Consider the following 24,607-nt stretch of genomic DNA (forward strand, 5'->3'; position numbering starts at 1 on the left):
ATCTCAGCAGCAACGTCATGACCGGCAAGGACGGCGCCGAGAATAAGCAGAGCGCCGCCGGCCACGGAGGACCGCAGCAGCCGCCGCCCGCCTGCAAGATGCCCCCCACGGCGCAGCGCCGCACCGGCTTCGGCATCCAGGAGCTTCTGGGGCTCAGCAAGGAGCCTCCGCAGCCTCCGCAGCCTCCGCCGCCGCCAACGCCGCCGCCGTCGCCGGCCGTCGCCGCACCGAGGCGGCCGCTGGAGGCCCTGCCCCACCACCGGGGCCACGTCCTGGCCGCCCGCTCGGCGGCCCCGGGCCACGGCGTCGGCCTGCCGGGCCTCGACGGCGTGCGCTCGTTGTACAGCCAGCCGGCCTTCCTGGAGGTGCTCTCGGAGGCGCGGAAGGTGCACCTGCAGCCGCTGCACGTCAGGCCCGAGATGCTCCGCTCGGCCAGCTCGGGTCAGCGCGCGAAACTGCTGCATGTTTTCAACACATCGGCTTCAATGTCTTATTCTTCCTCGTTTACGACGGCGACGCGGTTTATTCCGTTCAAATGACATTCATATTCATGCATTTTCGCGTTTAAAAAGTCAGCGTATCCGATTTGGAGTCATTTTGGAAGCGGATGAAGTCTGTAGATTTTGTTTGAACATTCTGTATCGAGGCGATACCGATGATATTTGTCATTTTATTCCGAAATTATTCCAACACTGTAATTCTCATACGTAATATAATAGTGTGTCTAGCCATTGTTCATTTTCCTACGATACGTTCAGTAATGATGAGGCTGAAATATGAAAGCCAATTTTCCTCCTTGAAGGGCAAATTCCTTTGTGTGTGTGTGTGTGTGTGTGTGTGTGTGTAATTCCAATCTGGATGTTATTCCTCCCAGATTCTGACGACCTGAGTCTTCCCTCCGGTGAGAAGAAGTACTCCAAATCCTCCTTGGGCCAAAGCAAAAAAAGAAAGAAAAGACGACACAGGTGCGCTTTTGCAAAGGACGCATTGTTGTCGAATTGAGGCATGACTTGTCATCTGTTTGATTACAGGATTCTGTGGTGAAACTCTTATGTATCGATTTTCTATAGCACAATACATTTAGCTAAAGATCCAGATGGACGATGACGCAAAATGGCTCCGGTTTTTCTTCTGGTGGCTTCCTCAGACTTACGAGCAGAATGTGGAGATTTGGATCTTTGCATTGAAGCGATATCTGTGAAAGTTTTCCATTTGTGCACGCAGGACAATTTTCACGTCCTATCAGCTGGAGGAGTTGGAGAGAGCCTTCAACGAGGCACACTACCCGGACGTGTACGCCAGGGAGATGCTGTCCGTGAAGACGGAGCTGCCGGAGGATCGGATCCAGGTGGGCGTCGACGCCCGGGTGCGCTTTCAGTAGCGCTCGTCCTCGTTCCCGGCCAGGTCTAAGTGCGCCCCCGATTCCAACCGGGGTGACGTGAGAGATCGTCACGATCCAGTTCGGCTTCGTCGGTCCTCAAATGATTTGTTGGAAAAAAAAAAAAACGATGAATTGCTCAAAGTCCACCAAACCCGAAGAAGTCGTGGCACGCACACACCGACGAAGCGCATTTGGAGTCGATTGGGAGCGGCTCATCGTTATTTCGGTTTTCTTCTTTTTGATGTCGTTTCGCTCGGTGGCGCGCCATCGCATTTTCGTCGGCTACCTAAAGGTTGGGAAACAAAACGGACAAATCGCCTCACGAGAATTCAATTGATCCGACTGATCCTTTCGAGTCTTCGGTGAAGCGAACAAGCATGTTTATCGGCATCGAGGACGACACACGCGAGCGCTTCTATTTAAGAGTTACACATTTTTGCGCAACCACAATTTCGCCGACGCGGCGCCTTGAGATACGAGTCACCCGACAGAAATTTGAGATACAAGCCCTGTGTGGTGGCAGTAAACTCAAGTCACTTCACAAGTTTGTCTGAGAGGAAACGATTCTTCTTCAAGTCTTCAAGCTGCTTAATGCCACTCCCAGTTGAATCTTACTGTCAAACTAAACGCTCAAACAAAGAGAATTCCACATTATTAAAAAAAAAAAATAAAAAAAAATCCACTAGCTTAATGCTAATACATAATGGAAACGCCATAGACGGGCTAACGAATAGCATCTACTGTACGTGGGCGTGTGTGTTGGCACGATAGTGCCCCTTGACGGGCAGGTGGCGTAACACCGGAAGGAGCCCCGCTCCTTTCATTTCAATGCACAAACGATTGAATTCTTTCCATTCGATTTCCTAACTTTATGTTTATGTACGAAGAACAACATGACAGAGTGCGATTTTATTTTTTTTGCGTTGGGTCAGAGAAAAAAAAGAAAGCCTAACTCACTCCCACTCATCGTGATCTCCTGTCGTGCCAAGATCTGTGTGACTTCTCACCGAATGAACGCCAACGAGCAGGTGGCGGCCGCCGCCTCCCCGGCTGCCCCTTCTCTTTGCTTTTTTTTTTTTTTTTCATTTCCCGGGATATTCTGCCGCCTGTCTGCTATCCATCAGGGCCTGGAAATGAACTTCTTTTTCAATCAGCCTCTGCGCCCTTGGGGGTCACCTCTCTATCTCACACACTCAAACAAACACGCACACACACTGCCGTCAAGAGCACGATTGCTCATCTGAGGCCCATCTTTCTATGAGATGGACGTTATCATCAGATCTACCTGAATAGCTTTCCCGCTTCTCCGCTTTGATCGTTTTTAATCCCACCTCTGCACACGCATACGTACGAACACGTACACGCACACACACACACGCACACACACACACACACACACACACACGCGCGCGCGCTGACAGTCTCATTCCGCCTCGCGGGCCATTTTATGACGCTCGTTGGAGCTCATCCATATTCACGAGCTCGCCAAGGCTATTACGAGGGGCTCGGCCGGCTGAGAAATCAATCTCGGCTCGGAAGGGGAAGAACGTGCGTGGATAGCCGCCGCGCATGTTGCGAAGATGCCAAATGAGGATACGGCGGAACCTCGGAGGTCCTGCGCCATCCGCGCAATGGTGATGTCGTGCCGGGCTGGAAAAAAAATAAATGGAGATTTAGTGTACATGCAACGTTTTAATTGTATCCAAATCCTATTAACTGTCATCACGTGCGTGTGCAAAAAGAAGTTAAAACGCTTAACCATACAATGAAGTTGAACGAAACGTGCGGGACGGGCCCAGAAGTGAATTTTTCCATTGCGCTTTTTAACATGAACTGTCATACAATTGCAAAAATGCAAACGCTGTGCGCCTGGGAGGAGAGTCTCTTCACATCGAGTGGAAACACCGCTGACCTTGTTTTGGGTGAATGTTTCCTTCTTGCGTCATTTATTATTCATGATGATTTAGTGACGTGATTTAGCTGTATTGGACTGAGAAGCCACAGGGGTCAGCAACGTGGTGACCCCGAGGACCCCATGAGTAGCCCATAGGCCTGTTCTAAAAAAAATGTCCTTTTAGGAAGCAAATGCAGAAAAATGTGTTTCCAGGAAATCTATTTCTATTTCTTCAAGATGGTATTATTATTTCCAATTATTAACGTGAGCATCTGGCCTTTTTCCAGGTGTGGTTCCAGAATCGGCGGGCCAAGTGGCGGAAGCGGGAGAAGTGCTGGGGCCGCAGCAGCGTGATGGCCGAGTACGGCCTGTATGGCGCCATGGTGCGGCATTCCATCCCGCTGCCCGAGTCCATCCTCAAATCGGCCAAGGAGGGCGTGACGGAGTCGTACGCCCCGTGGCTACTCGGTGAGCGCCAGCCACAGATTCGCACTGTCGACGTGCGAATGAGAGAACGACTTGGCTGAACTCGTTGCGTACGGCGAGTACGCAAAGAACAAGTTTGCTTGAATAACACACAACACACTTACATACTAATGATTTTTTTAATGTTTCATTCATTTTTGACAAATACATCACACATTCTGAAGATGCTTTTCTGTTCGCAAATGTACTTTAGTCCCCGTCGTCCTCAGCCGTGGGTCTGTTAGCGTCATCTTTGAGTTTGTCATTTAGTCAGGCTGTCGGGATGGATTCCCAGCCAAGAGCCAGTGAAGACCACAAGGCGTCAACGCGGTCGATAAACGCGGCAGCAGTCAATCGTGCGATAATCCCACTTCATTACCAGAGATTAGAGACAAGTCTCCCGGTGACCGCGTGTCAATTGATTTGCTGAAATCTATCAGGCGGCTCGTAATTGATTAAGGTGTTAGGAGGCCTCCGTTTCCTGCAGTCTCCCCCGTTCAATCTACGTTTTCAAGTGGGAAAATGCTGCAAAGTTCTAACAAATAACATCCTGTGCTTCAGGTATGCACAAGAAGTCCGTGGATTCGCCTCGCTCGCCTGCGGACGAAAGAAGCGGCAGCCCCGAGAAGCCGGCGAAACGCGAGACGGCGGCGCTCGAGGAAAAGGGCCGGGCGGACGGCGACAAAGACGAACTGCGGGTGCACAGTATCGCCGTGCTGCGAGCCAAGGCGCAGGAGCACAGCGCCAAGATGCTCGGCACGCGCGCACGCAAGGACGAAGCCGAGCGCGGGACGGACAACTGAGAATGTTGGAAACAGAAGCTCACTGGAAAAGTACTGATCCCTCCCCTTCCTTTCTTCCTTTTTTCGGGCTGAAAACTACAAAGAACACATTCAATATATACCGTGAAGCCGCCCGCCAGTTTGCGTGTTGGGACCGAGGCCAACAGCAAACGGTAGACGTCCCCCGCATCAAACTTTCCTAGTTGAAAGCAGTTGTCCCCCTGGAACCCGCATTTTCCTACTGTTGCAAAATCGCACCCGCTTTTAGAGAAGTTCAGAACAACAAAGATTTGTGTTGCTTTTAAAAACACGTTCCAATATATTGTCTTTGGAAACGCTGATGGAAATGTTTGACAAGAGTACCGCTAGCCATGACGTCCGCTAGCCAGAGGCTGAGCTACGCTACGCTACGCTACGCTGCGTTGCGTTTGCTCGGAGTCAACTCGGAGTGGCCCGAGTGCAAGGAAGTAACGTGAATACATCATTTTTGGGATTCGGTAAAACCACCACCGCTTTAAACCCTAAATATTTGATCTCACCTCGACTGGACAAAAATATCGCCGTTTGACGGCTACATTGGCACTTTAGTAGCGCAACAGAAAAATGGACTTATAAATATCTCGGAAAACGAGTAGCTACTTGTCTGTTCTCTCCGTTTTGTAAATGAACGTCAAAGCGGAAATGAACTGTTGCTAGCTATGCTAGCTAGCTAGTTATCTGCCTCAGTAGCGAGTCTAACGCAGTTCACGAATTGTAAACATGCTAGCTCTTGTAGCTGGTTACAAAGGTTCATTTCAAGACCTCGTGACGGTAACATATGAACGTGACATACATGTATGGCAAACGACCTTGAGACGTTTAGCAGCCTGCTTCCTCCGGCGTCAACCGCGCAAGGAGCCGAGCTGCCCGGCGGCCAACGTTAGCTACGCCTCCGCTAACACGCGCCTTCGGGTGGCATCGGGCCGCTCCAGAAAGAGCAGAAAAATACCCGGACCGGTGCGAACAGGTGCGTTTTTTCAGGGACTATTTTTAGTTCCGCTGGACAGAAACATTTGCCAGGGGGCGAGTTGCCGAATCGGCACGGTTTTGCCGTATGTTTGCCGTTTGCGCGACTCACTTGCCCTCACGCCGCGACTTCTGACCTCGTCCGCCGCTGACGAGCTCGCTCGGAAGGCCGCCGACCGCCCAACTTTCATTGTGAAAAACAACTTCTGCACAGACTCCTCCTCTAAAGTGGATCATAGTTGAATTTTCTGTTTGTCTTTGTATATATGTATCTGCAGTCTGATTAAAATGGGATATTTAACAACAACAACAACAACAAAAAGTAAGCTGCCAACTTTTTTTTTTTGCTGCTTTTAAAGAGAGAGAGAGAGAAAAAAAAAGTTTGTACCGCCCTGAAACGCAATCCAAGTCCAGCCCTCCTCCTATGGAGCTTCTGATTTCCACGCGCGAGTGTGAGCGAAGGCTTCGCCGTCGTATTTCTGCACAGCCCGGATTGACTTGCACTCCCCAAAAAGCGAAAATGTGGCTCTCGCGCGGATGCGTCAAGGCGGCCACGTCGTCGGCCGCGGCGGCCGGCCGGAGGAGGGAGAGCCACGCGGCGGCGTTCATGCGGGAGGCTGCGGACTTCCAGGGCGTGCGGGACCGCGCGGGGCTTCAGGAGTTCTCCGTCGCCCACAAGGAGCGCTTCTGGGCGGCCGTGGCGCGCCGCCGGCTCGACTGGATCAGCCCGTTCCGCGGCGTCCTCGACTGCGACATGGAGCGGGGCAAGGTGAGCTGGTTCCAGGGAGGACGCCTGAACGTCTCCGGTGAGTTTGAGCGTGACTGACATTGAACGCACCACCGCACACACACCTGGTCAACCTCCATCCACTTCTATACTGACGCGTTTTTGAAAAAGTGCATCAAAACGTTAAGAACAATCTAAATGTGTCCTTTTTATATCAAGTGATGACAATGAAAAGCATTTTCCGTAACATGCTGGACTTTCCCATTTAGTCGCATAAGCGCTGCTTTTTCGCATCCGTTTCGCACGCTCAACTTCCGAATTTCACCTGTACGACTCCGATTCGGGCCCAGGACGATTACGCTGACTGCCCGATGTTTGCTCTCTAAACCGCTGCAGCGAATTGCCTGGACCGCCACGCGCGCAGCAGCCCGGAGAAGGTGGCCCTCATCTGGGAGAGGGATGAACCCGGATCCGAGGTCAAGGTCACTTACAGGTCAGGCGGATGGAATTAGCCGGCTTGTTTTTCACGCTCCGGCAGCACGGTGGTGGAGTAGTTTAGCGTGTCTGCCTCCCAGTTCTGCGGTTGAGGGTTCAAATCTCCGCTCAGGTGTGTGCCGTTGGCCTGTTCACCTGGAGTTACTTCAATTTATGAGCGTTTGTTTGTCTCCAAGTTTCATAAACCGAAGCCGTCCCACATGCTTCTGAACTCAGTCCACACATTTTTACATTCGACTCTAAATAAATGTCACAGTTACTTGCCGTTACAGTAGGGAACTGGTGGAATTCCACAAGGCTCTCTACTGGGTCCACAGATTATTAAAGTCAATGAGGAAAAACGCTCTAGAAAATGGCTGGCTGGATATTCCCCCCCCACTAGCCTGTTGCTATGTTTTTTAACAGGCAACTTCTGGAGATGACCTGCCGCACGGGCAACCTGTTGAGACGGCGTGGCGTGAAGAAGGGCCACTGCGTTACCATCTACATGCCACCGTGCCCGCTCGCTGTGGCATCCATGCTGGCCTGCGCTCGCGTCGGCGCCGCGCACAACGTGGTGTTCGCGGGCTTCAGCGCGGAGGCCCTCGCCGAGCGAATCAGAGACGGTGAGGTGGCGTGGCGTGGCGTGGCGTGGCGGGACTCGTTCTAGCTCCCTTTCCTGTTTTCCAGTCGAATACAGGTGGGGCCCTGTTTACGACGGTCCTGACATATGAGGATATGAACGGCGTGCAATGCGCAGTGGCGGAAAAATATGTACAAGAAAGTACGCTCAGTTACAATTTTATATTTACGGCCTAGACGTGTTTTCATTCAAATATTTACTGTAACTATGACTTTACTACTGTGTTAGCGTAGGATTGCGATAGTCTGGAGCGCGTTCCGACTTAAGTACAAATTCAGGACTATGCTCCTGCCAACGAGCTTATCTCGTTTTCCTGCTGGAACGCCAAGTCACTGACATTAATACAGTGGACCACATAGTGAGCTTTGTGGAACACCATTCGTTTTGTACTGTAACGCTAGGCAATTCCTGTAGCATATACTTGTATCTGTGAATGGAGTAGCAGGCCTTGTGGAACTTCACCAGTTTTCTTTTTGTAATTGTGAGATTTATGAAGAGTTATATGTAAACATGTGTGGACCTAGTATACAACTGGAATGTCCACGGCATACCGCTCCCAGGGCGGCGACTTAACCTGAAGTCGTATGTAAGTCAAAACGTACCGTATTCTATGCTAACGCAGTAGTCAAGTCATAATTACAGTACATATTTGCAGTTACTCCCGCGTGCTTGAATTAACACACGCATTTACAGCGTTTCGACGGAACCGATGCTAGCGTCTTTTTTGAAAACATCTACTTTTTACAGCCTTTCTCACATATGGAAGAAAAACAACATGTTTTTTTTTTTACAAATTGCAAATAGTGCAGTATTACTGGCCCCTCAGTGACTTAATTGCTCACTATTTGCTTTCCTTGATACTCTGTGGAGATAAGCTAATCCTTTCTTGTGGCCACAGCAGGTGTCTTAAGGCAACGAAGAGCAAAGAGCAAAGTATGAATGCGGGACTGTCGAGCCGATAAAGACGAGTGAGATTTATTTACAGAGCTCCAGAATACAACAAAAGTTACCTTAGGGTATTTATTGATTGATTTTTTTTGTATGGCGCCTACTTGACACTCACATCAGCTGCATTGTATGCAGTTGGTGCAGAGGTGTCAAAAGTACTCCCACTTTGTACTTAAGTGGAAATACAGATAAAGGTAACGGTATTTTTTCAACACCCTTACTTACTGTAAGTGGAAACACAGAAATGTACTTACGCACAAAAGTAAAATTGTTTCTGTCAATTATACACAATAAACCTTTTGATAAGACAAAAACAACTTCTCTCCAGACAAAATTGTTTAGCTACTGAATCTACTAGTAAATTAACTTAAGCACAGTCACACCGTATTTGGACTTAATTCCTCCCACCACTTATGATATGTAGTCGTCTAATCCTTTTTATAGTGAGTGCAAAATGCTATGTAATTGTAATCTATGTTTTTCATACTCCATGCTAAGTGTTCCACGATCGGCGTTAAACTGCGTCAAAATGGAGAGTGTCATCATCGCGCTGGTGAGAGAAGCGCCCGTACGTTTCCACGCATGTGGGCCAATGTGTTGGAAATAAGACGGATGAGGGCTCGGCCCGCCGAACACAAACACGCACACGTGCATGCGCGCACACCTCCGTTGGGTCCGGAGGTCGATCGGGGTCAGGGTTGCTTATCGCCGTGCGTAGTGTGCCGCTTCCTTCGTCGCGCTATAAATCGCCACAGCAAAGATTTATAGACTTCCTAGACTCTGCAAGCGTTAATCAGTCAACATTTTGGCACAATGTATCTCATCGTAATAATGTTTAGAGCCGAGCGCAGGTGTCCTTGTGACCATGTTCCGACATCGTGTGCTTACAAAAGGACTTGGTCAAAAGCTGTGGAAGGGATTGGGGTAGCACAGTGGACTACGGGTTAGCAAGTCTGGCTCCCAGTGCAGTGTTCAAGTTAATCTTAAATCTCTGAGCTCTTAATCTAAATGGTATTTTCTTAATCCCCCCCCCGAGGGTGCTGGAGTCATGTTGGACTTTTATGATGGAAATGTTTTTATTTTGAAAGGCTGCTTGTGCTGATGTTTGAAGGTGAGATGACATGTGTCATTTGAAATGGGGATTTTTGTGCTTTGCTTATGAAAAGGGACTCGTGTAGTGAAAGTTATTATGTTGGATACACTTGTTGGACATGTGATTGACAGTGGACCCCTGCATACTCACAGTTTGGCACCAGTGGATTCACCTGTCCGTGGATTTAGTTCTGGGTTTTTTTTCCAGTTTTTTCTTTTTTTTGGGGGGGGGGGGGGGGGACCAACCCCAAAAACACTGACTAGCGGTTTATCCCTGATTATTCAAGATTTCCAATTTTTTTTAATTTGGCCTGGTCCCTATTCCCCACAAATACTTGCATAAATTGCATAAACAAAGACAATATGAGTTCACTTACAGTACATCTTTTGGAGGAGGACGCTCCGAAAGATGTCAAGTGCCCTTGATGATCCATAATGAGTTCATTTTGTAGCCTTATTTTTAAATTGTATCGCACATTATTGTTTATTATTTAACGAAGAGTAAAATTGCACAAAACAAGGCTACAGTTGAGTATGTGAACGCGTTTTGTTACTGCTAACTTTATTAGGATCCAACTTAAGTTCAGGCATATCTTTTGGAACACCTTCTCCGAAAGGTATGCAAGCTTATTTTGTCGCCTTATTTTTGCAATTTTGATACTTAAGTTCGTCAATAATGTGCTCTGAAATGCACTTTTTGTGGGGAAAGATGCTATTTATGGCAATAAATGTGCTTGGTTTGACTCCAATAAAAGCGGGTCACCACTTAACGACGCCAAAACATTTTTCCATGGGATACACTGCGGTCATCTACTTATGCCCCAGCTATCACGGTCAGCTAAACCTCGTTTATATGGACGTCAAACTTTGTTTTTTTTTTTTGCAAAATAAAACCATACCGCTAGCTTGATTTAGGTTCATTTGTTGACGTTTTAGCCCGGTCCAGTACGGTGATCACCGTCAACGAGAGCGTGAGAGGCGGCAAGGTGACCCGGCTGAAGGCCACGGTGGACGAGGCGGTGCGCAGTTGCCCGACGGTGCGCCAGGTTTTTGTCGCCATGAGGACGGACGCGCCGGTCGCTATGACGCCCAAGGACGTCGCCATGGAAGAGGTAAGAGGACCTCAGCTTCTCCCTGAGGCGACGTTTGGACCGAATTGAACCGAATGTCACAGGAGATGATGACGGAGGACGCCGTGTGCGAGCCGGCCGCCATGGACAGCGAGGACGTCCTGTTCCTGCTCTACACGTCGGGCAGCACTGGGAAACCCAAAGGTCTGGTCCACACGCAGGCCGGATACCTGCTGTATACCGCACTCACGCACAAGGTAAGCTTGTTAGTACGCTCACTGGACCCGTACAGTCCAAGAGCGCTATTGTAAACCAAGGAAGCGCAGGATTTATTTGTCTTGTCTAGCTTTTCTGCAGGAATGGGAAGTAATTTTGACATTTATGTAGAGCGTACCTAGTATCGAGCCTTGCGGAACACCATCTGAATCTCTCTAGAAAGGGCCGTCGGTTTATGACCACCACTTGTAGGCCATAAATATAAAAGAATCCAGTAAAAAAGTACGAGGGCAGCAGTAACTGAGTGTGCTCTCTTGTACCTTCTTGTGGCTACATATTTCTACGCCACCCAGCAAACTAGTTGATTGCGTTCATAACCTCAAAACAACGTTTGGGCACAGTCGTAAACCTCGTACTCTGTGTGTGTGTGTGTGTGTGTGTGTGCATCCCGCTACAGTACGTCTTTGACTACCGTGACGGAGACGTGTTTGGCTGCGTGGCGGACATCGGTTGGATCACAGGACACAGTTACGCCGTGTACGGGCCCCTGGCCAACGGGGGCACCACCGTCCTGTTTGAGAGCACACCCATTTATCCCGACCCAGGTATGAAGTGCACTTTTATTGCACCGATACCCAAAAATGCGGGGTAAAAAACCGATGGTCCCGCTAGGTGGTTGGTTCAGACTTGCCGTGCGTTTTCGGGCATGGCTTCTTGAGATTTTCTTTGCCGTGATCATGATAGATGTTGTTTCGTGAAACTGTTTGGGCCTGAGCCTCAAGTCTGAATAACTGTTTACAGCTGGATGCCACCAAGAGCTAAAATTAGAAGCTTATGTGCGCTCACGTGTCGGATGTCGGTCGTGTTGTGTGTCGCACAGTTGCAAACGCTCCGAAACTCTGCTCGGAATGTTCTGTTGTTGTTGTTTCGGCAGGAAGGTACTGGGAGATGGTGGAGAGGCTGAAAATCAACCAGTTTTACGGCGCCCCGACGGCCATCCGCCTGCTGCTCAAGTACGGCGACGAGTGGGTGCGCAAGTACGACCGCTCCAGTCTCAGGACGCTTGGTTCCGGTATGACGGACTTTGCCCAGCTTTGAAAGATGGGGATGTGAATTTCCTCCAGTAGTCTCAAAATAGTAGTACGGTAGTTGTGGTGTCAAAATAACAGTAGGTGGCGCCGACATAGCATCTAAAGCTGGTAGATTGTTTTCTTTTCTTGTCTTTTTTGGGGAGAAAGTGCTGCCTCAAAAACATTATGTATCTATGAAAGTAATATTGTAATATTGTAGGCCATCCCCTTAATAAATCCCCCTAATTGGTAGTCTTTCGGCCACGATATGAGTAAATGCGCTACTGTCAATGCCACAGAAAAGGTGATTTGACGTGTGTGTGTGTTTACGGCCCTCGCTTCCTGTGTGCCGCAATGGAACGGCGCCAGAGGAATTTCCTCTAGGAGCGCACGAGCCGCATACTTAAGGGAGCCCGAATGTCGAGCTCGGGTGGTTTCTTAGCATGCCATCGTAAATGATAGCGCGCCAAACGCATAAACACACGCCCAGCAGCAGTACACAGAACGCTGTCTTCCTAACGATGTCGTCTGTGCAGTGGGCGAGCCCATCAACACGGAGGCGTGGGAGTGGTACCACGGCGTGGTGGGAGAGCGACGCTGTCCCGTGGTGGACACCTGGTGGCAAACAGGTAACTGAAAATGGATGCAAACGGGCTAGCGTGCTTTAGCATCTGCACACAGGGGCCACAACATTAGGTACACCCGCACGGTACAGCGTCCTCACAAATTCTGCTACAGTTGTAAGAAATCCTACACACCAAGACTGACCGGTCTGGACTGCTGGCAGGCCAGTCTAGTATTCGCACTCTTTTACTAGCAAGCTACGCTGTTGTGACATGTGTAAAATGTGGCTTGGCATTGTCTTGCTGAAATAAGCAGGGACGTCCCTGAAAAAGACGTTGCTTGGATGGCAGCACATGTTGCTACAAAATCTGTACGTACCTTTCAGCATGAATGGCGCCTTCACAGATGCGCAAGTTACCCATGCCATGGGCACTAACACACCCCCATACCATCACAAATGCTGGCTTTTGAACTTCGTGCTGACAAAAAGTCCAGATGTTCCTTTTCCTCTTTGGCCTGGAGGACACGACGTCCATGATTTCCAAAAACAATTTGAAATGTGGACTCGTCAGACCACAGGACACACTTTTCCACGTCAATTCATCTCAGATGAGCTCGGGCCCAGAGAAGCCGGCCGGCGGCGTTTCTGGCTGCTGTTGGTATACGGCTTTCGCTTTGCATGGCAGAGTTTTAACTTGTAGCGGCCAACTGTGTTAACTGACGATAGTTTTCTGAAGTGTTCCTGAGGCCGCGTGCAGTCAATATCGTCTACACAATGACGGCGGTTTTCAATGCAGCGGCGCCCGAGGGGTCAAAGGTCACGGGCATTCAATGTTGCTTTTCGGCCGTGCTGCTTACGTGCAGAGATTTCTCCAGATTCTCTGAGTCTTTTGATTTCTGATTTTTTTTTTTTTTTTACGTCCATTGAGAGAAATCTAAATTCTGTAAGCTTTTAAATACTCCTCACATATTCATATCCTTCTGTTAATTCTCGAGTTATTTCGATTGAAGTAACAAATAATAGGATGCCCCCTATGGTTTTGGAGTGTGAATTACAGCGTGTGCCGCAGAAGCAGTATGACTGAGCAGACAAATTAGCATTCGACGCGATACATGATTTGAAAATCATCAGATTTAGCTAATGAGACAAAAACGCACAGCTGTGCATGCGACATGACCGCCACGATGCGTTTCGTCCCGCGTCCCGAAATTAGATGAGATGAGTCGTCACCAAATGGAGCGGATCGCTTTTAATTACCACACAACTGGCCAATAGCTATAATTAATTAACAATAATCCCAACATTAGCACATGAGGGATCGGGAATTTTGGAATTATGGACACAGATAGAAGCTAAATAGTCCGGTGGAAAGCATGTTGTTGTTTTCCCACACTAAATGTTTCCAATTAGGACTAAGTGGCTTTATTCATACTGGACATTTGGTTGCTGTGCGCGCCCGTTATCCTATTTCATTTGGATCCGCTGCTGGCATTCGGCCTCCGTGTGGGATTATCCAGGGCGGCTCCCAGGATGCATCGCATTTCATTGAAACAAATGTCTTTTCCATCCATCCGTCCATTTTCTACCGCTTATCCGAGGTCGGGTGGCGGGGTCAGTAGCTTTAGCAGGGAATGTATTGTAAAAATGTATTTTGATGTCATTTATTTATTCAGTCAGTCACTTATTTTATATGCATCCATTTTCTACTGACTTTTTTTTCAGTTGCATGCAGGCCTATTATTTTTTATTTGTTTTATTTATTACATTTAAATATTTATGATTATTTATATTGCTATTATAATTCACAATAGTGTTATATTATATCAATTCATTTTATTTTTTAATTAACTTATTAGTTTTTTTTCCCCTTTTCAACAGATTTTCTTATTTCCCATTTATGAGTATAAAGTTTTTTTATTCAAAAAAATTCTAATGTTAGTGTATTGTTTAATTCATTTCTTAATTTAATCTTACATAATATATTTTGTAAATAAATATCATAAATTGATTTTAATTGAATAGTTTATTTATTCATATATTTTTAAATATGTTTCTTAATTTGATGTCATTCATTTCAACCACATATGCATTTATCTGAGTATAATATTGATATCAGTTTGTTCTGCCATTGTATTTCAGTCATTTATTAATTCAGTCAATATTATTTGAGCGATTTTATACATAAATACATTTTAATGTAATGACGTTTATTTATATTATTTATTGAAAGTACAATTTTAATTGAGTCATTTTTATTTTTGTACCATTTTCACATTATCTTCCTGTTTATGATTGCAATAGTTTGCATTGTATTTTTTTCCTTAATTTAACTTAATCGGTTGGTATTTTTTTTGTCTTTTATACATACATATGATGAATTCATTTCATTCTATTGTGAATGTCTTTTTTAATCATGAATTTAATAAATGTTCGAGTCCACTTGCAGCTATTGCGAGCCGGTCGGTGGTCTGCCGTTGTCCTACTTTGCTTTGGGGCAGGCCCCCTCTTCCTCCCCCTCCTGCTCCTCTTCCTCCTCCTCTTTTGGCACCGTTACCCCCCAAACTCCCCCCGCCACGCACACGGTTTATGGTTTATGTTGAAGTCCTCCTGGGCCCGGCCCCGACCAAACTGTTTCTGATTGACTTTGTGCGGCTTTTAGTTTGAATCCAAATTTTTTAGCGGTTGGAATGCAAAAAAAAAAAACAAAAAAAAAAACCCCAAACAAAACAGAACGGCTCTTTGTGTGCAAATCGTCTCCTTAACTCATTTGTGTTCACCTCGCTTCCTTTTTTGGACACATTTCATTTGTCGGTTCTCTTGAATCGATCGCAACTGGACTCTTCTGTCCCTTAAAAACGGCATTTTGGATTCTTTGTTAATTACCGGATTGAATCATACAATTTGGGTCAAATACGTTTCATCTAGACTCAACACGCGGACGTTTTCGTTTGTTTTAGTTCGACTAGGGACTAATTTGATGTAATGCGGTGGTACCTTGAGATAGGAGTTTCATTTGTGCCGTGACCACACTCGTATCTCAAATCGTCTTTGTCTGTTGAATTGATGCGAAATGCCATTAATCCGTTCCAGCCTCTCCAAAAAAAAAATACAAATGAATGTGCTTCGTCATTAAGAAAAATGGCACACTATCTTCATAAAAACATAACATAGAATGTAAAGAATGCAACAGTGCGTTCACTGCGTCTCCTGGTGTGTGTGGCTTTGCCACTGGGGGCAGTAGAATACAGTCATCAAGACAAACAGAAGAGTTTCACTCAACAAAATCAAGTGACTCAGTAATCAGCAGTAATATAATATTCGTCGTTTATCGCAGAGGATGAAGAATATATGCCTGCAAGTATTGTTGTATTGTCTGCCCGCATGTGTCGCTGCACTGTTAGTGTTCCAAGATCCCACCGTTACATTTTAAAGGTTCCTCCTCCGCTAGCTCCTGAAAGATTCGATTAGCAATATAAGAAAAAAAAATGCACTACTGAGAATACATAAAAAGAGCAGATTTTTCAACTTGTTTTACAACCAGCGCATTGCGCAAAAAAACAAGATTGAAGATGTTATCAATAAAAATGCATGTGAGTTCAACACTTTTTTGCAGTTAGCAAAACGGCAAAATCCCAAATCTGTTTGTTTTTGTTGTCTTCTCAGAGACGGGCGGCATCTGCATCGCCCCGAGGCCGTCGGAGCCGCACGCAGAGATTGTCCCGGGGATGGCCATGAGACCTTTCTTTGGCATTAAGCCAGCGCTCATGGATGGCCAGGTGTGTGTGTGTGTGTGTGTGAGACGGGCGCGGGGCAGAGTTGGTATCAAAAGTGACACAGCTGGTGGCCATTTGATAATCCTCATCTGACCCTCCATCCAGGCCGTTCCCAGCCGTTTTACTCGACGCGCGCGCGCACACCCAAACAGCCTTCCAGCAATCTGTCGCCGCAGCCCAGCCGGTCGCACGCGCTCGATCCCTCTCTCGACACCATCCGCATGCGATTAGAGGTGCGACGATTCATCGACAACAAATCGATGATCAAAGTCATCGACAACTAGTTTGATAATCGATTCAAAGGGCTCGAAGCAGATAGCCGTCTTTTTGTTTCGAAATACATGAAATATGCTTGACGACTTGTTGAGATATAGCTTAAGCAGCTTTTTCACCGTATGAATTTTCCTAATTTTGTGGGCGGGGCTAAAACACAGCCCCGTATACTGTAGCACGACTTCCCTCCCCCACTATATAAGCACAAAGCGACGTCGTTTTTGTTTTGAGTGAGCTGCGCTTAGCTTTGGTGCATTTTCTGCATGACCAATTTCGAATCATGCCCTGTTTTGTCAAACTGATTGATGATTTCAAATTATCGTTAGTTACATGAAATCCAACATAAAATGTTGTCTTCGGGATGACAGCTGAGATTGAGCGCCTTCATGTCTGTATTTGACTGCCCCCTTGTGGTCAAGGCACGCAGACCAGGAGCAGCACAATCTCAAATTGAAGCAAAAAATGTGGCAAAAACTGTTTAGTTCTTTATATTCTATTTGTTTTCATCATCATATGGCTCTATGAAGTGAAATATGATCAAATGCTATTTTTCCTATTACAAACAAAGTGGCTGTGAATCTTCACCCAGCCTAGCTGATCATGTGACGGGCAGTGTGGAGGTACTCGTCAATTAGCGGAAGTGCAGAACAGACCCATTTTGAGAAATCGGCATATAACACAAAGATTTACTTACTTGAATTTCGCATTTCACAAGAGCGATCCAGAGATTTGTCATTCTTGCAAAAAGTTCGGTCGGGTCTTGTGCGGTTCCAGGGCGAAGCGGTGACGTCCAACGACGCCTCGGGAGCGCTGTGCCTGGCTCAGCCGTGGCCCGGCATGGCCCGCAGCATCCACGGCGACCACCAGAGATTTGTTGACACCTACTTCAAGACGTACCCCGGTAAGAGCGCTCGCCACGAGCTCTCGATTGACACAGCGGCGCCGTTTTGGCCCACGGTCCGACGTGGGCGTCGTGTGCCCGCAGGTTACTTCTTCACCGGGGACGGCGCCCATCGCTCCAAGGAGGGCTACTACCAGATCACGGGGCGCCTCGACGATGTCATCAACGTGAGCGGGCACAGGATTGGCACGGCCGAGATCGAAGATGTGGTGGTAAGAGACGTCGACGTGAAGATCAGCGCTGTCCACGGGAAACCCCGCAGGTCCAAAAGAGTTTGATTTAGGGGTTAGGGTTTATCTTTGGGGGTTTTAGGATTAAGGTCTGGTTAGGTTGGTTGTTTTGGGTGATGTTTGGGTCAGGCTCGGGTTTTGGTGAGGATTTGTCTTGGGGTCTGGTAAACGGGTTTTCACTTTGCGCTTTTCCACCTTCAAGGAACTTTTGTGCCTTCTCCTCATCCAGCAAATTCTGATGACACAGAAAGCATCAGGAGCAACTTGGGGTACAGTATCTTCCTTAAGGACACTTGGACTCGGTCCCGAGGTCCGAGGGTCAAACCCACAACCTTCGGGTCGGGAGACGACCGTGCTACCACCTGAGCGGTGACGCTCCGAAAAGGCTTCGGTAAAAGTTTGGGGTTGTGGTTAGGGTTAGGGATTAAGATGATTTTTCGGGGCCGGTTAGGTTTTGAGCTAGAGTTTAGGTTTGTGCTCAAGTTTCAATCCGGGTTAGGGATTAAGGTTAGGTTGTGGTTTGGCTTTGGCTAAGGGTTAGTTTAGGGTTTGAGTTGGGGATTTAGGTTAGGTTGGGTTTTGGTTCCGAGTTGGGTTCCAAATGCTCATGCTGACGCTCTGCGTCACAGAACCAATGCTCTGCGGTGGCGGAGTCGGCTGTCGTCGGCTGCTCACATCACATCAAGGGCCAAGGTGAGCCAGCACACACTTGGCTTTCAAAGTGTCGGTACTGTTCTGGGGCTCTGCGAGTGAGCCCGAGTCCGCTTTGCAGGCGTGTACGCATTTGTGGTGCTCAAGCAGGACGCCCGAGAAGCGGACCTCAGCTCGCAGATCGACCACGCCGTGTCCAACAAGATCGCCAAGTACGCCTGCCCCGACCGTATCCAGGTCAGTTGCGTGTACAGCGGTGCCCTGACCGTTTTTCGTTCGGAATAAATACTGCACGAACCGTTGCAGCCGTGTGTCGGATGTGTGCATTTAAGGGGCGTGGCCCGGCAAAGTCGGCGAAGTCCGGTTGGCTGATTAGTTCAGTGTGAGCGTCTATTTCATTTGTATTTTTGTGTCGCGCTTTATAAACGGCCGAAAGTGCATCAGCGACTGTGCATTTGTTTTGTTTTTTCCACTTCACTTGGGTGGCTGCATAATTGAAGCTGTCTCGAAACACAATTGATCAATTCGTATCGGACAATTTCAACGTGGGCTTTCTTTCTTCTTAATGCGTTGCCGAGGTATCGGATCGGGATTCGGTATTGGCGGATTTATTAAAAAAAAAACAAAAAAAACTATTAGTGAATGCCTGAGGTTACCAGCAGCCAATCAGAGCCCCGCCAAAAATGACAAATCCTGCAAGACTGATAAAATGTTCATTATTTTATAGAAATGTTGATTATTTATTTATTTTATTTTTTTTACTGCATTTTAATCCTTATTTATAAGTTCTCAAACCTTTGTGATTTTTCCAAGGACCCCTCATAATCATAACGCCAATTAAACACAACTACTACGTGTACCGCTAAATGATATTCAAGAGTTCTAATTTGTGCTTTTCGGCTTCTTCTCGCAGTTTGTGCAGCGCCTGCCAAAGACGCGCTCGGGCAAGATCATGCGTCGGGTTCTGCGCAAGGTGGTGGAGCGCGACCTGAGCGGCCTGGGCGACCTCAGCACGCTGGACGACCCCGCCGCCGTGCAGGAGATCGTCCGAGGCCACCGCGACCTCTGCGGCGAGAGCAGCCATCGAGAGCAAAAGTGAAGATTTTGAAGGACTTCTATTTTTAGTCAATGGTTTGACTTGCTTTTATGGAATCGGTGGAGTCCGACAAACAAACATTGCAACGGTGAACAATTCACTTTCGTCTCACCGGAGGCGCTTTTATTGATGATTTGTTTGAATGGAGCTCATTTAATAGTTGCATAAGAACGGGCCAACCAAGGCCAAACTGAATGACAAAAAAAAAAAACACTGCTGCACCAACCAACTCTTAACGCAATTTTTTGGGTGTAATCCTCTAACTATGCAACAGACGAACGAACGTTAAATGGAGTCACTTTGTTCAAATGTCCGTGGAACATCGGAGATAGGAAACGCAAGACAGGAAGTGTGCGCGGAGCGGGCCGCCGAGGCGTGCCTTGGTCACGCGACCGCGTCGTCTCTGACGCTCCCGCTGCGGCCTTTTATTCGGCTCAGCTCCCAGCGGCCGCCGCCGCACAGTTTCAGCTGGACGTCGTGGTGCTGGCGGGAAACAAACGGAGACCAACGTTAGCGCCAACAGGCCACGTCATTAGGGACACCCGCACAATCGGCCCGAGCTCAAAAATAAACGTCACTAAATGTTTACAAACATGCATCTAACAATGTCAACATGATGGGACACGATGTTTCAGAGTTTATTGGATATCGCGACTGACGTAAAATTGGGGATATTGGGCTGAACCTTTCTAGATGAACAAGTTTTCTCATGCACATCCGACGCTATCATCACGTTGGGGCACTTTTTGCACTACTTTGCGTTTGCGAACAAGGAGCTGCACTCAGAATCCAAGGATGTCCACTTACACACCTTTCAGTGACTCTGCCAGTCTCTCGATCGTGATTCCAACTAGCCAACCGCTGACACGCACAACCTCTGACCTCATTTGAGGTTAATCGGGAAATTTCACCCAAAGGCCGAATACCCACGTTTTGTCAGCCATCGGTATAATAACTGTTAACACTTATTTTTAGACTTCATTTTTGAAATTGAATTAATACAAACACTATTACGAATTCAATGATAATAATTAAAGGTTAGGCATTCAAAGTTGGGTTAGGGTTTCATATTAGGATGTCATGACAGGATTAGGGTTTCAAAACGGGGTTAGGGTTTAAAGTAGGGTTTCAAAATATGGTTAAGGTTTCAAAAAGGGGTTTGGGTTTAAAGGTTGGGTTTCAAAATGGAGTTAGGGTTTCAATATTGGGTTTAAGATTAGGGTTTCAAAACGTGGTTAGGGTTTTAAACTAGGGATTTAATATGGAATTAGGGTTTCAAATTAGGGTTTGAAAACGGGGTTAGGGTTTCAAAGTTTTCAAGTCAGGGTTAATAATAATGTATTTTTCTATTTATAAATGTTTGTCAACTTCGACGACATAAATCGAATGAATGCATTCCTTATAACGACATTACATTATGATCAAAACGACGCAGCGCGACAAGACAAGCTCCTCCCTCGGCGGAGGCCGTCGAATCAAAGCGGACCTTCTCCAAGCTCCTGCGGTGTCCCACGCTGACCACAGTCATCCCCAGCTGCTTGCACGTGCGGTACAGCTGAGACTCCGCCTCCTCCGTCAAGGCGCTGGTGGCCTCGTCCAACACTGTCACGGGCAGGCCGCGCTCATTTGACTTGTTCTTTCAATTTATTATCATTTTTCTTAACGCACCCGCGTATTTGGGCTGCAGGTAGAAGAGTCGAGCGAAACAAAGACGCTGCATCTCGCCCGGAGACAGAACGTCGTACCTGCGCACACGACAAACTCATTCGAGATTTTTGGAAAAGAACACTTGTGTTATTTAGTTGTGCCCCTCCCGCAAGTTTTGAACACATCCAAACTTATTGAAACACTTCATTTGATGAAAACACATGACAGACTATTACATAATCATTGCCTTGTTAGCATTAGCCATGTATGCGGTAAAAAGCCATAAAGAAACGATATAGCGATAAACACTGTACAGCGAAAAATGCAGAAAAGTCAATGTAGCGCTTTTACCAGTTCCAGTCCACTAATTCATCCAGCCCGCCAGTCCGCTTCACCAGACTTGACTGCAACGAGACGGAAAGGCAGGAGAAAACGTTTGACGACGAGCACAGAACAGGAAAGGGACCTGGCGGCTCAGAACAAGATGGCTAAAATGACCGCAAGGTGCCGGCGGGAACACAAGGTTACCAATGGAATGGCACCCAGAAAGTTGCTTTTCTGGCTGATGATGTTCACGTGGATTTGTTTTGAAATTGACATCAACACATAGTTCAATATTTTTGCTCGCTCTCTACAAAATGTACAAAATATCCACAATGACAAAGAACATTTTCAACAAAAACAACAACAAATCCCGGGCTAACTGCTTTTTAACATGTTTTAATCGAATCTATTCTTTTTCGAAATTAGAAAACATTTTTATTTCTTAAAACAGGCTGACATTGACACTGACTAAATGTTTTCATTTTAATTTTGAAAATGGAAAGAAAAAACTCAAAAGAAAGCATTTAAATGCCCCTTATTTTACTGAATTAAAAGTGTGTAACTTCTTTCCACCATGACAAATGTTGTTTTATGATGGCCACAGTTTGAAACCTCGAAAAGATTCCTTTCTATTTCCATGACTTCTAAAAAATGCTTTCTCAAGGTCGGACTTCGGAAGTTCGTCTGCATGCGATGCGACTCGATGCAAAACTCACCACGCCCGCCAGCTCCAGAAACTTCTTTATTCTGTCGTCATCGACAGACCCTGAGGGGCAAAAAAAAAAAAAACCGGCATGCAAATATCGACCATAGATCATGTATTAAGTTCATTTGTGGAGTTTATACCTGATGCAGGGTAAATGTCCTTGAGCGGGTAGATGACCTGTCAGGAGAGCACATTTGTCATTCATAATTCACAATTTGGGTAGATTTCAATCGGCGGGGACCTGTTCCCGCAGCGTGCCGTCCGTCAGGTACGGTTTTTGGGGCAGGAAGAGGGTTCCTCTGGGCCCGAAGCACGTGGTCATTTGGACGAAACCTGACGAGTAACGGGGACGCTGTTCACATACGCTACACACATGAACGTCAGCGTGCCGATGTTATGATAATGATGATGATGATGATGATGATGATTCTGGGAGGAAAAAGGATCCGGGGCGGACATTTTACATCAACCTTCTGTGCGATCGAATTATCAGAGTTATTCTAATAATCGTAAAAAAAAAATAAACAATCGCTTTGAACACGACACAGCAGACTCCCGCAAATCGCGCCAGACTGCAAATAGCCAAAATCTGACAGCCATTATAATTAGGTTGAAAAAATATATATATACAAATTTGCCGGGGGGGGAAAAAAATGATTGAATAAGTGATGATAAAACAGCACTATGCATTTATTTTCAAAAAGAAAAAAAAGAACTAAAGGAAAGGGGAATAAAGGGGGTGAATCACAAGTATGCGGGGGTCCACGATATAACGTTTGACCCACAAGCACACAACATCTTGAACTTTTTCCCACTAGTTTATGTGCGTGTGTGTTTCATGGCAAGCCCAGATGAAGCCAAACAATCTCACCGCTCTCGGCCTCCCACAGTCTGTTGAGGACCCTCAAGAGCGACGTCTTGCCCGTGCCCGTGTTGCCCACCACCAGCAGGTGCGTCCCCTCGCTGACGGTCAGGCTCAAGTCCTCCACCAGCTGCCGGTCCGAGTCGGGGCACTTGTAGGACAGCCGGTCCACGACGAAGGCCGTGTCCACGGGGTCGCCGTGCACGTTGAAGTCGCTGCGCGGAGACAAACATCCATTCAACCTCCGCCGGGCCAATTGCAAGCAAGAGCTTTGGAACAGGAAATCATTCACGTCTTATTTTTCATGTTTTGGCACTGCCCAGTAAATACGTCCGTGTAGCTTCCGATTTTGTCACTTATTATTTAAAAAAAAAAAAAAAAAAAACATCTAAAATGACTTGTGCTTTTGGACTACAAGAAAAAAACAAAAACAAATAGATACTAGACAAATCCAATTCATCATAAAAAAATATTCTGTAGCGGTCTAATAAAAGGCAAGCAACTTGTCATTTTCTTTTTCTTGTGTTCAATATATTTAAATAAATACACTATGTGGAGATACTGTACATTTTTTTTAGTGGAATGCATTTTAAAGGGCATTTCCAAAAATATTGCTCTATCCAGGCGGGTGGATTTCGTAGCTTTCTCTTGGCTGCTAACGTGCGTATGTGGACGTTATATTTGTTTTGTATCCACAAAAACACTCCCTGATTTAATGTTATGATATGTTAACCAGTTAAAATATATTGTTAAATTTGGAGTCCATTGATTCCCTTTCAACGATATTTGATTTACCTTCAGTCTTCCGTCCCTTAATACACCTTGCGGAATACATAGCGAACGCACGGCCCGCTACCGGTCGAAACCTGTCGTCCAGATTCCTGCATTCGTCACTTGAGAAAGTGGAAGCAATCCCCCCAAAACCTCCTGGGCTGAGGTAACAGCAGAAGCTGCACGCGTCTGCTTCTCCAGCCACCTGTCAAAGTCGTAGCTTTCCCCCGAAGCCGGGTCGTAGTCGCACTGCCGGCGTAGGACGTCGTCCATCGCCTCGCTCAGCTCTCCGATCCTGACCGAACACGCGGGCAAAAAGTCACGACGGCCCGACGAGCCGCCACGGGGCGCTTACCTGTGCGTGTAGCCGGCCACGTCCGACAGCGCGGTGGAAAGGTCTATTAGCTGTGTGAAGCAGTTGATCAGGTAGATGCACACGAAGGCGTTCTGCACGGAAACAACGACGGCAGAGAGGACGCAATGTTACAGCTGAACTTACGACTAGTATCGCCCATGCAAGCGTCTGACTGCAGCCATTTATCGGGAGGCAACGCTTGTGCTGCCACCTCGTGGTCACATTTGCATCCACAGCACTGATGAGCAACGTGAGCTCAAATGGACTATTTACGATTCAGCTTGCATTTCATTGATAAGTTCCATTTATTGACTGTAATTGGTACGAATAGGACTTTTGTTACAGCCAGTTGTGGCTGCAACGATCCTCAAAAATAATTAATAAAAAAGAAGTACAAAAGAGAAACAAAAAGAATTTTTTTTTTTTTTGGGCAGTGACATTTTTGTTAAAAGGGAGAGATAAATCACTAAAAACGCAAATCAGTCTGCGAATTTTATTTGTATTTGAAAGAAGCCAAAAATCAAAGAAATACATATATTTTTTGGGTGGTTTTTTTGTTGTTGGTGTAGCGATGCCACCGTAGAAAGGGATCAGTGATGACGAAAGAGCAAAACGTGTGATAATAGCCACGGAACAGGGGAAATGCGAACCTTTTGCGATGTAGGGAAAATACGACTAAAGCGACT

The 24,607-nt window shown here is 46.8% G+C and overlaps 3 protein-coding genes and 1 long non-coding RNA gene across 15 annotated transcripts in view; 2 read left to right on the plus strand and 2 right to left on the minus strand.

Annotated features, from left to right (window-relative positions):
• LOC133467951 (visual system homeobox 2-like) lies at positions 1-4,550 on the plus strand. Its single transcript, XM_061753175.1, has 5 exons — positions 1-441; positions 875-965; positions 1,225-1,348; positions 3,563-3,743; positions 4,302-4,550. The coding sequence occupies exons 1-5, from the start codon at positions 18-20 to the stop codon at positions 4,541-4,543; spliced, it is 1,062 nt and encodes a 353-aa protein (XP_061609159.1). The 5' UTR covers positions 1-17; the 3' UTR covers positions 4,544-4,550.
• Positions 972-17,202, minus strand: LOC133467952 (uncharacterized). Of its 2 annotated transcripts, none has more exons than XR_009785336.1 (3): positions 17,073-17,202; positions 2,339-3,031; positions 972-1,667 (listed from the first exon to the last, which is right to left on the minus strand). It is a non-coding gene; the product is annotated as an uncharacterized LOC133467952 (long non-coding RNA). The 2 variants fall into 2 exon arrangements; XR_009785335.1 differs by lacking the exon at positions 17,073-17,202 and adding an exon at positions 5,640-5,777.
• Positions 5,952-20,307, plus strand: acss1 (acyl-CoA synthetase short chain family member 1). Of its 5 annotated transcripts, XM_061753165.1 has the most exons (14): positions 5,952-6,333; positions 6,651-6,747; positions 7,155-7,354; positions 10,348-10,523; positions 10,586-10,738; positions 11,155-11,302; positions 11,632-11,769; positions 12,304-12,396; positions 15,996-16,108; positions 17,153-17,279; positions 17,364-17,491; positions 18,139-18,202; positions 18,282-18,397; positions 19,074-20,307. In XM_061753165.1, exons 1-14 carry the CDS (start codon positions 5,952-5,954, stop codon positions 19,257-19,259), a joined length of 2,121 nt encoding a protein of 706 aa, XP_061609149.1. In that variant the 3' UTR covers positions 19,260-20,307. The 5 variants fall into 5 exon arrangements, with proteins under 5 accessions (XP_061609149.1, XP_061609147.1, XP_061609148.1 ...); XM_061753163.1 differs by having other exon boundaries at positions 18,139-18,397; XM_061753164.1 differs by lacking the exon at positions 12,304-12,396 and having other exon boundaries at positions 18,139-18,397.
• abcd4 (ATP-binding cassette, sub-family D (ALD), member 4) overlaps positions 19,348-24,607 on the minus strand; it is a 10,566-nt gene continuing 5,306 nt past the window's right edge. For 5 of the 7 annotated variants that reach the window (XM_061753170.1, XM_061753169.1, XM_061753171.1 and 2 more), the window contains 10 exons: positions 23,922-24,013; positions 23,772-23,861; positions 22,805-23,010; positions 22,175-22,266; positions 22,074-22,110; positions 21,944-21,993; positions 21,255-21,307; positions 20,925-21,001; positions 20,743-20,858; positions 19,348-19,739 (listed from right to left, as the gene is read on the minus strand). In XM_061753170.1, the coding sequence (XP_061609154.1) occupies positions 19,641-19,739; positions 20,743-20,858; positions 20,925-21,001; positions 21,255-21,307; positions 21,944-21,993; positions 22,074-22,110; positions 22,175-22,266; positions 22,805-23,010; positions 23,772-23,861; positions 23,922-24,013 (912 nt within the window). In that variant the 3' untranslated portion in view covers positions 19,348-19,640. Of the gene's footprint in view, positions 19,740-20,742; positions 21,002-21,254; positions 21,370-21,943; positions 21,994-22,073; positions 22,111-22,174; positions 22,267-22,804; positions 23,011-23,771; positions 23,862-23,921; positions 24,014-24,607 lie in introns of those variants that run through there. The other 2 variants (XR_009785333.1, XR_009785334.1) reach the window with 2 other exon arrangements.

This window comes from Phyllopteryx taeniolatus, chromosome 18 (genome assembly GCF_024500385.1).
Source record: "Phyllopteryx taeniolatus isolate TA_2022b chromosome 18, UOR_Ptae_1.2, whole genome shotgun sequence".
NCBI classification, from domain to species: Eukaryota; Metazoa; Chordata; class Actinopteri; order Syngnathiformes; family Syngnathidae; genus Phyllopteryx; species Phyllopteryx taeniolatus.

Coding starts and splice junctions, on each gene's coding strand:
- LOC133467951 (XM_061753175.1), top strand. CDS start 18: ATGACCGGCAAGGACGGCGCCGAGAATAAGCAGAGCGCCGCCGGCCAC. Junction 442..874: donor GCTCCGCTCGGCCAGCTCGG/GTCAGCGCGCGA, acceptor TATTCCTCCCAG/ATTCTGACGACCTGAGTCTT. Junction 1,349..3,562: donor TGCCGGAGGATCGGATCCAG/GTGGGCGTCGAC, acceptor GCCTTTTTCCAG/GTGTGGTTCCAGAATCGGCG.
- acss1 (XM_061753163.1), top strand. CDS start 5,952: ATGGAGCTTCTGATTTCCACGCGCGAGTGTGAGCGAAGGCTTCGCCGT. Junction 17,280..17,363: donor CTACTTCAAGACGTACCCCG/GTAAGAGCGCTC, acceptor GTGTGCCCGCAG/GTTACTTCTTCACCGGGGAC. Junction 17,492..18,138: donor CCGAGATCGAAGATGTGGTG/GTAAGAGACGTC, acceptor TCTGCGTCACAG/AACCAATGCTCTGCGGTGGC.